Genomic DNA, 17,500 nt, shown 5'->3' with positions numbered 1-17,500 from the left:
AACAGTTCTGTCAAACCAGTTTAGTTTTGCCACTGGCCAACTGTCTACACTCTCTAAATGGGCAAACAGAGTCCATCAAAATGGTTTTATGTGTAGACTGCGACAAAGTGGCACAAGATACCCTGCTGTTGCCCCTGTCTGCCACAAGACACACTGGCATCCAGCCCAGTGTCACTGGCATGCACTCTCCTCCCGCCTACAGACCTACAACACACACTCCTACTGTATACATATGCACACACTGCAAAAAATGATATCTTACCAAGTGTTATAATCTTAGTATAGTCTATTGTCTTTAGTATTAAGATACTTACTTTAAGCTTTCTTGTAAGATTATTTGGATTAAAATAAGTCAAAATCTTAAACTAAGATACATTTACTTGTTTTTATGTCTTAATTTAAGAAGATTTTGACTTATTTTAAGCCAAATAATCTTATAAGAAAGCTCAAAGTAAGTATTTTTATACTAAAAACAATACTAACTAGATTTTTTTTATCTTAATATAAGACCAAGAACACTTGGTTATAAGATAAGATATAATTTTTTGCAGTGCAGATATAATATAGGACACAGCAATGATGACAAGCAGTGATCATACAGAGGTGAGAGAGAGAGAGAGAGAGAGAGAGAGAGACTCACATGTGCCTGGTAGACGTCCATGCGCATCCTCTTGGCGGCCTTGCGTGATTCGCTCTCGCAGGCGGCAGCCAGGATGTTCTCCGCCATGGCAGAGGTGAGGTGAGGTGGCGTCGGTCGAGTCTGGAGAAAACAAACAACAATAAATAAACTCTACGCTATGGGTGTTTGCAGTAGTCTACCAGTCTTTTTTTTTTTTACGATTCGGCCTCTTGTCCACATTACCCTGGTGTTTTCGAGCTCTGGAAACGGAAAGATTTGAAAACACTGGCGACTCAGTTTCATTTGAAAATGCAGGCTTCGCGTATTCGTGTGGACGCGGGAATCAGAAACATGCTTCATTTTATTCCCTCCACCTGACCTGTAACTCAGAGTGGCTCCATAAAGCACTGTGAGCACAGTGAGGGGCTTCACTCCAGCACCAGGGACAGAGAGACTTTCTCAAACAAAACATGGAGGGCGTCCGATTATAAATAATTTATAATGTCTAGTTTTAGTGCAAGTCACTGTGAACACACACACACACACACACACACACACACACACACAGGCCCACATACCTCCATGCCGTTCTTCTTCATGCGGCGGCAGGACTTGAGGTAGGTACGTATGCGTTTGCGAGCGCGCTCCTGAAACTCAGGAAACTGGCGGCAGCACGACTCGATGATGGCCTGGATCTTCTCCTTTGGCTGCTTGGAGATGGGCACCATTCGGTCCAGATTTTCATCCACAAAGAGACGCACAAACATCTGCCAGGGACAGGCGTTGGATGAGACGGGAAGGAGATTCATATGGAAACACAGACATAAGTAAAGATAAAGATAGGACAGAGAGAGACAGGTAGGAAAAAGAAAGAGCAAAAAGTAGAAAGGGAAAAAAAGGGAAATATGGCAAAGATATGGGGGTAAGCGGTAAGAGCAGTAAAGACATGTAGAGGGGAGAAAAGGGATTCAGCAGGTGAAGCATTTGATGGCGCAGATAACAGCTACAGAGGGAATATGGCAGATGAGTGTCTTACATTGAAGGCCTTTAACCGCTCTGGGTCCACTCCCTCAGTGTCGTTGATCTTATCGCTGTCGTCATGGTCATCATGGTCATCGTCATCGTCGTCGGCTGCCTGTGCACGGCCCATGGTGAGGTCCTCTGGACAGATCTCCATCTTCACAGAGTCATAGCTACCTGAGCTGTATTGAGGAGACTGCACACACACACACACACACACACACACACACACACACACACACACACACACACACACACACACACACACCCAAAACAGAGATGCAAAATTACCAACAAAAGCAGACACAAAAAAAACACAAAACACAAAAACACTGTGGGGAAGAGGGAGCACATAAAGTAAGGTAAGCTTTTCTGAGCACCACGTCATGCCCCCAGAGAACAATGACAGCAAGGCCATTCAGAGAAGCGGCCACCAATGGAGACGGGCATGAAAATATTATATAAGAAATCCTAATGAAACAATTCATCCATCCCTATTCGCCAGCCTTTAAATAAAGCCTAACATCATGTCCGCTTTTTCCAAGGTCTACGTGCATTGTAAGCTGCAGGATCTGCTCGTCTTGCATCACCACTCAATGGCCAGTGGCCAATGGTCGTGTTTGTATGTATGTACAGGTGAAAGGGATGTAAGAAAAAAAAGACTATCTGGCTGCACAACTCTCCATTCACTGGCTATTCTGCAACGATTCCAAATTTCTCAAGAATGTCCCATTCAGGTCCTCTTTTCTTCCAGGCTCATCCTTTTAGAACTCTCCATCCATTCTCTATTCTAAGAGAACAAAAAGGCTAGGAGGAGGTATATAAAGAGTCGGTCTTTTATGCTGATCAGCCAAGTAAGCTGTGTATGTGTGTGTGTGTGTGTGTGTGTGTGTGTGTGTGTGTGTGTGTGTGTGTGTGTGTGTGTGTGTGTGTGTGTGTGCTTGTGTGCGTTTATGTTTATGTGTATGTGTGTGTGTGTGTGTGTGTGTGTGTGTGTGTGTGTGTGCCTACATGTGTGTGCATGTATCTTTATGTGTGTGTTTGCATGTGTTCATGAGTGTGTGTGTGTGTGTGTGTGTGTGTGTGTGTGTGTGTGTGTGTGTGCATGCGTAGTGTACAGTCACTAAATTTACACATAAATTAATTTCTTGTATGGCCCCCATGAACGGAATTCCACGAAACTTGGCATGCATTCAGAGGGTGTCAGAATGATCCTACACCTTCAATTTTGTGCAGTTTTGATGCTGTCAGACAGAGATACCTGCGATTACAACACCTCATTTTTGCTTTTTCATTTTCAAGTAGGTGGCACTATATATCAAATGAGTGGTTGACATGGCCCCTTGAGACCAACATACTAAAAACATGTGGTCCTCCTAGGCCCTACGGTTCTCAAGATATTCACAGAAAACTGTGTCTCCGCTCTACCCTCCTTTCAGGGGGTCCTGACTTGATTGCATTGATATAGCCCGGTTAAAACCAGACCCTTCTCAGTCGTAACTGAGAGTGGGTCTGGGCAAGGTTGTTTCACAGCCCATTTCCAAAGGGCGTTCCCAAACGGACGCCGATCAAAATGCCTCGGACACAATAGGAGAGGCCAAAAACCAATCAGAGCAACGAAAGAGACAGAGTGACAGAAACACACATTTGCAACACTTTCTGGTTGTAGGAAGAAGCAGGAAGAATTAACCACTTTTTAATTAAACGTAGGCTAATTTACAAAGACATCGTGCCACACTAAAAGCTAATATTTTGTCACTATTACATCTGCCCTCTGTCAAACACAATTGCATTTTCAGTTCTGAACAAAACCGTTCACGTTCAAACAAGTATTTTGTTTCATTCGTCCTTTCTGGCTGACCGGGACATTTTAAAAAAAGAAACGCAGCTTCTTCAACAGGGTGCGCTATCGTCATCGTGTAAAGCCCGCCTCAAGGGTTCTGATTGGTGCCTCGATCTAGGAAAATTGGAAATGGGCTAGAATGGGTCTTGGCCAGACGGACTTTCAGAGCGAATCTCGAATTTGCCGGAAGTGCGTCTGGGTTTTCCCCAGGCTAGCATTGATATGGAATGGTGATTAACTTTTTTTTTACCAGATCTACTTCATAGCCACCCTACCAATCAGACAATCAGAAAAGATTATTTCTTCTCTCTAGGTGATAAATTGTATTATATCACTATAATGACATTTGCTGTCGATATAATCACTTTCCTACATACTTTAATTGAGTGTTAAACTTCCTAAAGACTTCAAGGTATACTTCTCAAAGATATTTTGCTTTAGTGTCAGAATCAAGAAGGCATCTATCATAATAATATTTATGTTTTAACGGAAGCAAGAATCAGCTATTTTCAGATTTTTTTTGAATGAGCACAAGTAAGCAATTATGTACAGGTTGAATTAAAATTAACTATGTGGTAAATTTAAAAGACTAATGTATAGCCAAGCAGCCTCAAGGGATGATGATGCATATCCATGCGAACCAGGCCTGCTGTATGTAATCTAATAGACTCACCCAGCATCGAATAAATGGTGCACATTATTTTTGTGGACAATACAGTAAACTAATTAGTGCTGCCACTAACTACTAATTTTCTAATGACTAATCTTTAGAATCTAAACAACTATTTTTTTTTAAATAAATCAAGTGTTTGTTATTTCGTTGTGTCCATTTTATGTTGAACTCAACTGAAGGGCCAAAACATAAAATATATATTAGCCTACTTTTGTTAGAAGCTCATTAAGTAAACTGTTCAAAAACAGTATTAACAATCTAAGCATAAGTATCTGCATTTCCATTAGGCTAATCTGTGAGAAGATTTTACCCAACCCAAAACTTAATTGCAACAGAGATCATTTTTGAAAATCATCTGAACATTGTCAAAATTAGCATCATTTATGCATCTAGGTCAAAGGCCAAAAATTGTACTGGCAGTTTTACTGAACTTATTGTGCATGTGATGTATGCAAATTAGGTCAGTTTTTTCCATAAAAGGATGAAACTTGGTACACTTGTACAGTTTGGAGCTCTAAACATTTCCATTATAAAAAACCCTAATGGTCGCCGAGGCAACCAGGGCCGCATACAGTTTTGAAAATACCGAGGTCCAAAAACCGAGGACCCCCTTACAGTAAGCACAAACAATTGCACTAATGGACATTAAGTAGAGAGGGTGAAGGAAATGGGAGGTTGGCTATGGCCTTTGTGAGGACCACCAAGTACCACTAATAACTGTTATTATACAATGTCCATGTACCAAGTTGCAGGAACAAAAGAACCAATTTTGACCTCATGCTGAGATGGTTGGAGAATGTCAGCAAAAGTGCTTTGAATGGCAGGCATCGAAAAGCAGTTGCTGCAGTAGTCTTTGACTTGTATTATTATGACTGCCACACTAACAAAGTGGCGGTCAAATAGGTTTAGTCAGAGTTTGTTTTTTCTTCCGGATATTTTATTTGTTTATTTTTTCTTCAGTAAATTTCTGTCAACCACTCCCGGGACACTTTGATCTTTCATCCACCGCCGCACCGGGACCCCCAAAAGGAGGTAGGCCGGACACAGTTTTTTGTGAATATCTGGAGAACCATAGGGCCTAGGATGACCAACTTTTCGTATGTTGGTCTCAAGGGGCCATGTCAACCCATCCCATATCCACTCATTTGAGGTATAGCACCACCTAGTTAAAAATGAAAAAGCAAAAATGAGGGGTAATCGCAGGTGTCTATACACATAAACACACACACAAACACACACACACACACACACAAACAGTAGCCTACACATGCACGCACATGCACGCACATATTTATTCATTTGACAGCCTACAGCTATCGAATGGCAACGGATTATGGCATATGCAACTGAAAGACGCTGTACATGCGACTGTAACTGTGTGTGACAAATAAATCCCTGTTGATCATTACAAGCACATGAGGTAGGCTATTTGATTCAGTTGTCGTTCATGTCATTCCACTACAATAGTGATCAATAGGCTACTCATGTAAAGAAGCAATCAACACATCAAAGAAAAACGTCTAAGTTTCTAAAGTCATCTAAGGGCCCGTCCACACGATGCTGATTTTCTTTGAAAACCAGTAAAGTTTTTTTTTATCGGTCAGGGGTGGGAAAACTACGGCCCGCGGACCGGATCCGGCCCGCTAAGCACTTTAATCAGGCCTGCCGAGCATTTAATTAAGTTATCAGGCTGCTTGCTATTTTTGCAATAGAGACAATGTTGGTTAGCTTTACTGCAAACTACTTTTCACTCGTTATAGAACGTTTACAATGTCAATGTCAAAAAATCATGTTACATAGAGATGATACTTTTTGTTATCTCCTTTGAAGCAGATCTAACTTGAACGTTATGCTACTCCATTTAATTGGGAATGCGGAGAGAGAGCGGCAGGTTCCAGCTGGCTTGTCATTGTTGATAATTGATATGTCCTTATAAGAAACTTTTAAAAGGAAATCATGAACGCAACAGTAGTTCCTGTGAGAATCTGTGAGAGGGCACAGCCATAGGCACAGCACTAGCCATATATGTTTGAGTGGAGCTGGCAAAAGTTCATTGGGAACTAAATGTGAATTGTGCTTAAAGTGACAGTGCACCATTTATGAATTAGCATCAAAGTAGCAGTATTTTTGCTAAAAAAATTACACCCAATGTGGCCCTTGAGCCAAAAAGTTTGCCCACCCCTGGTTGCGTCCACACGACCTGGCATTTTAGGAGGCCGTGACCGTTCTTTTTTGAAACCAGGTTCCAAAGTGGGAAGTTATTCAAGAGTGAACCTGATGAAGCATTGGCGAAATGCGTCGTTCACTGAAAGAAAGTCGTCGTTCACCAGCAAAGAAAATCCACCAGTGTGCGGTGATTCTTCACTTTCTTTTAATCTTTTTGGTGACTGCACCTCACCAGCACCTGGAAGGCTGTGCAAAGGAACTTTATCCTTTTTTTGTGGGAAGTTATTATGTTGGTGGGTGTTACAGTGACATCATGTATGACATCACATAACCATTTTTATAAGGACCAACTAAGTACAAAGTACTATGCTATATTTCAAATACATATCTAAATACCCCTGCTTTGAGGTAGGCAAAGAAGTGCATGCCTATGCACAGACCTGTCACTCATTAACCAATCACTGAAACAAGCTTGTGTAAGAGACTTGATGTCAGCCATAGCAAAAAAAAGTTTGCTTCTCCTTACTATGTTTGTGAATAGGATTGAGGAGAAAACTTGTAGTGTAAAATAAAATGTTTTGAATACAGGCCCTGGTTTCCAAGATTTTTGTTCAAAGCAGAACCAGCACTGTGAGAGAGAAATGATGATATCAATTTACCATTCAATTGTACATTCTATTCTATTCTACAAACAAAACAATCATGCCGTTTCTCAGCATGTCTTTGCACACTTTTGTTGAGAATTCCCCATGAATTCAAAAGGCAGCTGTGTGGTTGATGCTTGCATTCACCTTGTTGCCGCAGTCTCTGATGTCTCTGTCGAGGCGCAGGTCGGCGGGAAGTGGCAGCGGGATGCCTGCGGCAGCGTACTTGCCAGGGTACTTGCGACGCAGTTCCTCCATGGCGGAGTCCAGCGGGTAGGCGGGCCCCAGCAGGGCTCCGGGGGCCAGACGCTCGCTTAGTGTCACCCCGTGCGACTGCTGCTCACGCTCCTCCAGCGAGGACGCTGACGATGACGTGGTGCTGAAGTCCAGGGGAGGCGCCACCGGTGGTGGACCGGACGTGCCGTTGCCGTTCACGGCTTGGCCCCCAAAGGCCCTGCCCGAGGAGCCTGCTGCCGTGACAATGCAGAGAGCGGAGGTGGAGCCCGCTCGGCTGTTGGGGGCCGGACCCACCACTAACGAGGAGGGAGGAGTGACAGCCAGAGGCCCGTTCGCACTGCCACTCTCAGGACGAGGAGTCATCTGGTTGGAGGAGAGGAGAGGAGAGAAAGGGAGGGAAGGAGAAATGCAGAGACATCAATCTTGAGGAAACAGACAGTATCATACCACTGCAATGAAACATGAGCCACTGGCTTCCAACTCAAATAGACAAATACAAAAAACTCTACATCGGGTAATGAAAGGAGAGCAATGAAACTGGGTGAAGAATAAGGTAGAAAATGACATGAGTGCATAAGCACGTCTCTCTGATGTAAACATTTTCTGATGTGTCACACTTGTGTGTGTTTGGTGAGAGCATCAGCAGGGGGCAGTGTTTAGCAGCTCATGCGTGGGCTGAAGCCTGGAACTCCTGGGTTGGTGCAGAGGGAGGAATGGATGAGTGCTGTGAATTAGTTTATTAAAAAGATCCAGGCCTGGAGTGGAGCCAGCACTGGCTGATAGGGGCTCTCAGTCATGAGAGCAGAACCATGCTCCCAAGCTCTCCTCTCCATGCCACTCAAGGACACTAATATGACCCCACATCAGACGCACAATCTTCGACACCACACACGACTCACTACCATATACGTGCAAACTATCAATCCACTGTCCATCCACTTTCTAAAGACACCTTCACCTAAACCGATGCGTCTTACTGGCCTCTTGTTACTCCCCCAACCCACCCTCCACAATATCTATATCCTGGGTCCATCAAATCGCTTGCAGGCAGCTTAGAGGCGTGTTTGCTTGTGTGTTCACTGATGGCGCCTTTGTCTGGCAGAGGGGGGCTCTTGAAGACCGACGCTTTTGTTTTCCCCGTCCCAACTGTGCAGAGCTGCGGTCAAGGACACACAAAACACAGCTCACAAAACAAAGGTCCTCTACACACCCTGTATGCCTTCCACTGTGTCAGTGTGCTATATTTGTGTGTGTGTGTGTGTGTGTGTGTGTGTGTGTGTGTGTTTGTATCAGACTCCTATATAGGAGCACACACATTACTAGCTGGATGTATGACTGAAGTGTGTGTGTAGATTTGGCTTGGAGTCACCGTGCTGCGTAGGGAGAGTGTACAGTGCTGTGAGGGCAGTATTGGGGTCAGCTTCCAAAGCCTCCACTCAGAGAAGGAGGGGGAGGAGAGCCAGAGAGCAGGTCAGGGGGGGGGGGCAGGAAGCCAGAGAGAGAGGGAGAGAGAGATGGGGGGACAGCAAGAGAGAGAGAGAGAGACAGTGAGGGATGAGGGAGAACAGATCACTAAAAAGGAGAGGGAGGGGTGCTGCAGAGATGCAGAGAGCACATGAATGAATGAGAAAAAGAGGAAAAGGGAGAGAGCAAGAGACAGAGAAAAAGAGAGTGAGAAAGACAGAGAGAGAGAGAGAGTGCAGAGAGCAGAGCGCGCATGTGGGAGCTCAGGAAACAGGTCAGTGGGTGGGGGGTAGAGAGCAGGTCATGGGGGAGAGAGGAGCGCAGAAGAGGGGGATGGCTGGACAACGCCAGAGTGCAGTGGATGGAGGGAATGAGTGACTGAGGGTGGGTGGGAGGGAGGAAGCAAGCAAGCAAAGAAAAGGAGAAATATGAAAAAAGGAGCGAGGGAGGAAGATGATGATAATGACAGCGAGAGAGAGGGAGGGAGGCAGCTGTGGAGGAGAGTGAAAAGAGGCAGAGGAAATGGGAGAGTGCAAGAGAGTGTGTGAGAGGAGGGGCGGTCCTGGTGGAGGAAAGGGAGAGGGAGTATTTATTAGAGTATAAAAAGTATTCATGCGCGCAGAGGAAGGCCAGCCTAATTCCTGCCAGCTCAACACAAATCCCCCCCCAGCAAGACCACTCCATCCTGCAGGAGATCTCACACCCCTCTCCTGACTCTTAAAGAGACACACACACACACACACCCACACACACACATACTCCTCTCCCTCTCAGCATATATATCCATTCACGGCAGTATTTGTATGGGTGAAATGATGCTCTGTCCAGGATGCAGCTTTCTTTCTTCTGAACCACTGCTGTCACTGCCTCGGCAGAACTCTTAGAGATAACGATGGCAAATAAACGATTTGCTTGCCACGCTGCAGGCAATTGGCATATCAATGAGACTTTTGAAGTCAAGATCTGAAAATAAAAGATCTCTTTTTCTCTCCCCAGGTTTGGAGTGATTTGTCGGATGATGGCGGCACATCAGCAACTGTGGCAGAAATGAATGAGAGCATGTTTACAGTGTGTCTGCTTTTAGACACGTATGTATTCTTTTCACGTGTCTTTGTGTCTGTGTGTGTGTGTGTGTGTCTGCAATTCCTGTCAAAAGACATATGGAGACAGACTTAAGAGACGTACGCATTCAGGCAGAGGATGATCCAATCCTTTCCCCATACAAACTAAGCATTCAATACATACAACACAATACAACACATCATTGAAACTGTTTGTGGGAAGACTGGCCGAGTCCATCTCTAGGCAGAAGAGCTTTCTTTCGAATTGCAATTCTGCTTCCTGTTTGCTACCGCAATTGAAATGCAAGTGAAATTCAAGAATTGAATTGGAATTTAAGAGCCAGTTTCAATTCAATTCTGGAATTTTGCACAACCCTGGCTTATTAAGGACAGGTACGTGCAAGCATAATGTGCGCTTGCACAAAAAACTCAGGTTTGTAAGTGTATGGTGACACACCTGTATCATTGAGCTTAAGGCTTCTGCGACTTAGATGAGAAGATCACAGCTTTTGAGGCTGTAGTTATGAGCTTCTCGCACACAACCTATTGGACCAATTGTAAAATGTTTATAAAGCACATTTAAACACAGCTTCCAAATTATAACAATAAACTTAAATACAGTAAACAATAAATACAATATGAGACCTACAACAGCAAACACACATATCAACAACAACCAAAGGACAGCAAGGCACATGCACAGAATTACAGATAAGGAAAACACATGGATGGTTAGGATAGATGTTAATGCTACCTTCCATATGAGTGTTTCATACTATCTCTACTAACACTTTGCATGGCACACACAACCCCTCTCCAGGATTATTCATAATACCTGTGCTGCTCTCAGCTCAGCAATAATGCCCAGTCAGGTTTCAATTAGTCGTCATCATCTCAGCATGCATGGTGCCACAAGTGTGTGTGTGTGTGTGTGAGTGTCAGTGTGTGTGTGTCATGAGCAGGCGTCCTGGCAGGTGGTGGATGAGTGGGCGCTCTCCTGCAATCCCTGTTACCTGTCCTGTCAAAACTGCGCCCCATCACAACCAATCAAATGCTCTGGTTCAATTTTCTCAGCGTGATGTACCGGTGGCCTGAGGAATCACCATAACAACATGGAGATTCCATTATGGGGTGTTATCCACATGTTGGGCAGGCGGTGGGGGCAGAGACTTAAGCTATGCTAAAGACACCAAGACTACAAGAGATGTGCCTGGATGTTAACATGCATTATCCAGCTTCCCTCTTAATGCGCACTCCATTTTCCTCACAGAGTAACGCTCCTCTGAGACCACACACTGCTGGCAAGAAGCATGGGAGCTGTGCTGAGAGCTGTGGGTGTGTCAGACAAGTGTGTGTGTGTGTGTGTGTGTGTGAGTGAGAGAGAGAGAGAGCAAGAGAGAAAGTGTGTGTACATGTGTGTGTGTGTCTGTGTCTGCACGTGTGTGTTCAAAAACACAGCGGAACAAGCAGCATACCGAAACAAGCATACCAGCTTGTGTTGTCATGTGTGTGTCTGTGTGTGTGTCTGGTCCCTGTAGTCACTGACCCCTGCTCTATTGGCGTGTCCCTGCGGTTCTGGTAGGCTGAGTGTTAACTCACCGTTACTGTGTACCAGTGCTGCTGTGTGCTGGCACGGTCAAATCCCTCCCACCCCAGGCGGTAATTGGCTGATTTTTAATTCATGGCAACAACCTCCAATTAGGCGGACCCCTCCACGGGGACACTGCTGACTCCTCCTTCGCTCGCTCACGGGTCCCGCTGTCTTCCCTGCCTTTTGTTTGAGCTTGCCCACCTCTATTGCAGAGTCTCCAGCATCCCTCTCCCTCTCTCTCCTCCTTCCCATCCCATCCCTCCCCCTCCTCTCCCGTCTCTCACTAAAATCTCACACCCACACCCATACCCATCACCACCACCCACCCACAGCCATCTCCCTCTCTCCTCCTCACTCCTGAAACACAGTATCCCAGTTCTCCCCCTCCCCCTCGCCTTTTCTCTCTCTGCGTCTTTTTTTTTTTTTTTTTGCTTCTCAGATAAAGACCCAACCCATTTCTGCTCCCCCCCCACCTCCCCTCTTTCCCTTCCCCAATCCTCTGCTCTTTTCCTCTCTCCCTGACAGAGAGGGAGAGGCCGCCCTGCTCCTTCTCCTTCCTCTCCTCGTGTCTCCTCCTCCTGCGCGGCTGACAGGGCGCACCAGCTCCTGTGGATCCTGAATGTCACGGTGATGCATGGGAGTGTTTAGCAGGCTAGGGGGGCACTTGGTTTTGGGGGGGGAGGGGGCAGTGTTTGTATTTAAGAGGGGCTGGGTCTGCAAGGGACAAGGACACACAAGCACACGCTGACACATAAGCTTTTGCAGCACACCCATACACACCCATACACACACACACACACACACACACACAGTTATTCAGAGTCATGTGCACTTGGATGCAAAGACACAAACACACTGATTCACCCTCCTACAGCTGGTCACATGCATACATATGTAAACACATACATGCATAAACACACATACACACACACACACACACTTGCCTTTCTGGGGGCTTAGGAGGACTTTGGCAGGTGAAGGGGTTGTCATCGAAGACTGTCAATCATCACCTTCTCTGTAATGTCCCTCTGTGGGAGATGGAAGACTGCAGCTGCCTAAACACTGCCATACAGCCTGGTTCCATTTCCCACCCCTCTGCCTCTCCTTCTCTCTCTCTCTCCCTCTCTCTCTCTCTCTCTCTCTCTCTCTCTCTCTCTCTCACACACACTATCACACACACACACACACACACACACACACACACACACACACACACACAAACACACACATCCTCCAACAAACTGCAGACACACAAAGGGACCAAGACACCCTCCCAATCTTCATTCAGTCCATCCAGGAATTTGCGATGTTGTAATCGGATCGCAACAATTAACTCGTATTCAACAAATCCCTGCGTATCATCTTGAATTCTGGGGCGACCTTGCAATTTTGTCCAAACACCGCAACATTTCCACAAATTTGATGCCAGATGCCCCACTCACTTCTGCAGACACCAGAGACTGTCCTAAAACTTCGTTCCTCTGCAGTTTTGATGACAATAAATAGAAGGCTATAATTAATTATCTGCTTACTTGCATAAACATTCTCCAGGATTTCACAGAGATTTTTTTATTGTTGCAACCTAAAATGGCTGATTTCGCGACAACTTTTCTAAAAAATTGCGATGGAAGTTGTGTTTTAGGCATTTGTTTTGTGAAGAAATTGTTTTTATTGAGTTCAACTAAGGTTAGTAAAAAAAAAAAAAAAAAAATCACACTGATCATCTTGATATGCTTATTAAAAAGGATAAGTAAAGGTAAATAGTAAGGATTACAGAAAATCAAAGTAGGCCTATATTATTAGAAAAGTTGTCGAGAAATCAGCCATTTTAGGTCGCAACAATCTCAAAAGATCTCCGCGAAATCCTGGAGGGACTGTTCGTTAACACTTACCAACAAACAACACCAAAAAACCCACATCATATTCCACACCATACGGCATACTCAATCTAACGCCCCCACACACTTCTCCATGTTCGCACCAATTCCCAGTTTGGAGTCTATTGTGTGTGTGTGTGTGTGTGTGTGTATGCATGTTCCCTGCATGAGAAAGATAGGGATATTACCACCCCAAATCTCTCTTTGTCTCCCAGGGTTGGGCACATGTTAAACAGAGTAAATCGGTCCCAGTCACTAAAAGCAACTCGAGCAGTTTGCAGTCCAACCCCGTATCTAATTGAGTGCTGGAAATATGCAGCCATTGCGACAGTGTTTGGAATAACAACATGTTAATTAAAAAAATGAGCGATGCATCAAGCCTCGCTTTGCTTTAACTCCCCAGCTTCCCCAAAATGAGCACAAACATTTTAATCAATATGATTTAATCTGTAACAGTCAATTCTATATTTTATAGAACCATGGCATAAATCAATGCTTCCATTGTATTCCGGCTGGTGTACATTGATTTAAATAAGCTGAGCTGATTAAAACCATGGCATTAATTAAGGGAATTGTTTCTTTAATGCAGCGAGGGGGCCAATAAATTAAATTCCACTTTGCCATGTACACAAAATAGCCTCGACGAGACTTGAGGCGCGGAATGCGTAGCAAGGCCGGAGGATGTCCCCGCAACTCAACGCTCAATTCAATCAGTTTGGTACGGACGCTTCAGGGGGAATCAAGGCATTAAACAAGTGATCTAAAAATACTGTTCAACCATGTGGAGACCACGCACACACAGACACACACACACACACACCAACACACACACACACACACACACACACACACTCACTCACCATCACACAGAGCTCGAAGCATTGGGTTAACATGCTGATGCACACAGAATAAGGCTGAGATACTCCTGAACACATGCAGTGGCGCACTCTGTATTCATTTAGCCATGTGTTTGCACAAACATTGCAATAGAGCAAACACATACACACACACAAACTCGTCACACAAGTGGCTAAGAGGGGACTTAAAAATGCCTGTAAAATGAATTATGTACATATGATGAGCTGATGCATGCGGGCGCGCGGGCACACACACACACACACACACGCACACACACACAAAGCTGCCAGGCTCCAGCGAGAGCACCAGAGGCTGGGAGCTGCAGGGGTCAGGGTTGTGGGTGGAGAGTGAGACACATGTGACCTGACACTGAGGGACACAGGAGAGTGTGCAAATGTGTATTAACACACACACACACACACACGCAGCGCGCGCGCACGCACGGACGCGCGCACACACACACACACGCACAGACGCACACACACACTACACCCGCTCCGCCATTTGAGAAATTGTTGTTGCCGTGAACGTGGAGGTCAGAACGCCTACCGTTGACACATACAGTAACAGGGGACAACAGCCTGCTGGTCTGGACTTCTGCACACACACACTGACATGAGCAAATGGAGGAATGTATGTGTGTGTGGAGGTTTATAGTAGTGTGAGCTCTCTGTTCATTTTGGTACGATGCATGAGGATTTCTGTAGGCATCCCTCCATGTACAGGTCCAAATGATCATTTGTATTTGCATGTTGAATATACATTGGCATTTTCTCTTCCCAATAGAATATAAGCCAAATGTACATTTCATTTCCATTTTCCTAGCCCACAATTCAAGGCAGGATAATCATATTACATGTTTGAACATTGAACATTTTATTAATGTCACCATAATAAGGAAAAAACTAAAAGAATTCTCCCACTAAAGGCACTGGCAAGCGGAAAAGTCTAAAGCATTCATCTGAGATTTCCCCCAAATAAAGCTGCAGGCCTAAATCAAATTAAGCCAAATTATCTCATATTAAGCACTGAAATGCTCCGCCCAAGTGGAATATATGTGTGTGTCACTGTCCAAAACTGTGGGAAACTGGCTCTCTAGTAATCTCCATAGACCTTTTCCAAATGGGCTAATCAGACTGCTGGCTTTGTCTGATCAGCCTCAGACAAGCCTCTCCACCTGCCAAAACCCACAGGCAAACACACACACACACACACACGGAAAGGATTTTTGAAAAGCACTGCAACCAGGTCAGGCCTTGTGTGTACACGTGTGTGTGTTGGTGTGTGTCCATGCCTGAGAGATTGTATTATCTGTCTGCAGCAGTGGCCAGCTAAAAGTCACAGCGAGAGAGCTGCATTTTCTTAATCAATACGAGGTCATCCACCAGCCAGCAACACATGGCTGGCTCATAATATCCTGCTCTTACATTTATACTATTAACCAGCCCTATTTATCAGGCAGGGGGGATTGATTTTTTTTTTGCTGCCCACTGTAAGGGTGTGTAGGTGAGGTGTTGATGAGAGTGGCCGGGAGCCGGTGGCCCAGGTCAGAAGGCTGGATGGGTGTAGGGGTTAGCTGGACTAAAAGGGGGGTAGTGCGCATGTATTGGGGAAGGGAGGGAGCTACATCTCTAATGGGGCACTCCTGTCCTTTTTCATTTGCGGCTCCAGTACGCTCCGACAGCTTGAGGCTTTTTTCTACCCCCCCTCTCCGCTGTGCTTGTTCTACCCCCTTGGTGGAGCTGACCTGAGCGCGAGCAGTAACAGATGCTAATTCCTTCACTCCCTCTCCCCCAATCTCCCCAAGGGAGTGGGGGGTGGGGATGGGGGGGTGGAGAGGAGAGCAGAGAGGACGCAAGGGGCGGGAGGAGGCGAGAGGGGTGGGAGCAGAGCGGCACTGCAGGCTCCCCTCCGTGGGATTACAATGGATTATCCCGCTAAGAAGCGGCACGAGCTGCTCCCCATGCCTGCGCGTGGCCTGGCATCCCCATAGCAACAAGCCTTTCCCCTGCTGCCCCGGTGAGGCGCAAGTGACAGCTGTTCCCTCTTTCAGGACGAGCCTCTGAGCCCAGGGTGAGGGACTGAAATCAGAGGGGATCCTGGGAGTCAGAGGGGTCACAGGTGAACAGAGAGGGAGAGGACAAGGTGACGAAGGACAGAATGAGTACATACTCAAGACACAGAGTAGGTATAGAGAGTATATATATATATATATATATATATATATATATATATATATATATATATATATATATATATATATATAAATATATATATATATAGAGAGAGAGAGAGAGGAAGGAGAAAAGAAAAGGAACAGACAGAAAAAGACACAGAGAAAGCTGTACAGCTGAATGGTTTAGCAAGCAGAGAAAGCATGTGGGAATAAAACAGCCACAACTCAACCTGAGACACAGAGTCCGGAAGGAGACAGATGGAGGCTAAAAGGAGGGACAGCTCTGAAGTGTGAGAATGAGAGGGAGAACAGAGAGAGAAGAGGGGATAGAAACAGAGAGAGAGGGAGGGAGGGGGGAGGATGAGGATGGGGGAGGCAAGGACCTCCTGTTGAGTTTGTCCTTTACTGTCTCAGCACCTCTGACACTGCCAATAATCTTCACTTCTGACACCTAGAGAGGAGGTGTGTGCAGAACACACACACACACACCAACACACATGATCTCACACACACACACACACCAACACACATGACCTCACACATAGAAAGACGAACACACACACACACACACACATATTTTATATACACACTATCAACCGCCTATCCACATTTGCACAAGGACAGTTTTGTTCCCTGTTTCAAGGTTACTCGCTCATCCTGGGCCAAAACTGAGCGACCCTCTCAAACTTAGCTGGAGCTCGCGCACTTCAGCTGGGCTTCCTCATCCGCATGAGCAATCAGGCGGGCTTAATGGACCACTCCCCAGTTTGAGGGTTCAAAGCCAACCAGGATAATTAGAGAGGCTCAGCTCTCTTTTCCCAGCTTCATATTTTAATAAAGAAAGAGTCGTTTATTAATTCCTCTCCCCCCACCACGGCGCTGCTCCCTTTGGAGTACTTCCACGGTGCTGAAATGAGGGTTTGGCAGAGCCCCTGCAGCCCTCCACCCTCACGCGCCCAACCCCACCCCCTCCATCTCTCCCTGCGCATAGCAAGACTTCTAGGCCTGTGCTGCAGTGTTTCATGTTATATCCGTAGGCTGGGGCAGCAGTGTGGGCTTGCAGGATCCGCTCTAGGCATTTTTGATTCTCAAGCTGCAGGACATTTTATTGATTTTCTGTGTGTGTGTGTGTGTGTGTGTGTGTGTGTGTGTGTGTGTGTGTGTGTGTGTGTGTAGAAATTTCTACCATATCAAACATGGCACGCAATTTCAGAATCATATTCTGCGATCTGCGAGAGGTACTTTCGTCCATGACTCCTTCCAACCTCTCT

The 17,500-nt window shown here is 45.6% G+C and overlaps 1 protein-coding gene across 1 annotated transcript in view; it reads right to left on the bottom strand.

Annotated features, from left to right (window-relative positions):
• Positions 1 to 17,500, bottom strand: part of nol4lb (nucleolar protein 4-like b) — a 93,962-nt gene that overhangs the window by 8,369 nt on the left and 68,093 nt on the right. Inside the window, 5 exon segments of the mRNA XM_048240624.1 lie at positions 641 to 760; positions 1,198 to 1,386; positions 1,656 to 1,835; positions 7,113 to 7,550; positions 7,552 to 7,565. Of these exon segments, the coding sequence (XP_048096581.1) occupies positions 641 to 760; positions 1,198 to 1,386; positions 1,656 to 1,835; positions 7,113 to 7,550; positions 7,552 to 7,565 (941 nt within the window).

Source organism: Alosa alosa, chromosome 4 (genome assembly GCF_017589495.1).
Source record: "Alosa alosa isolate M-15738 ecotype Scorff River chromosome 4, AALO_Geno_1.1, whole genome shotgun sequence".
NCBI lineage: Eukaryota > Metazoa > Chordata > Actinopteri > Clupeiformes > Clupeidae > Alosa > Alosa alosa.
This window is presented reverse-complemented; position numbering and strand designations above follow the sequence as displayed.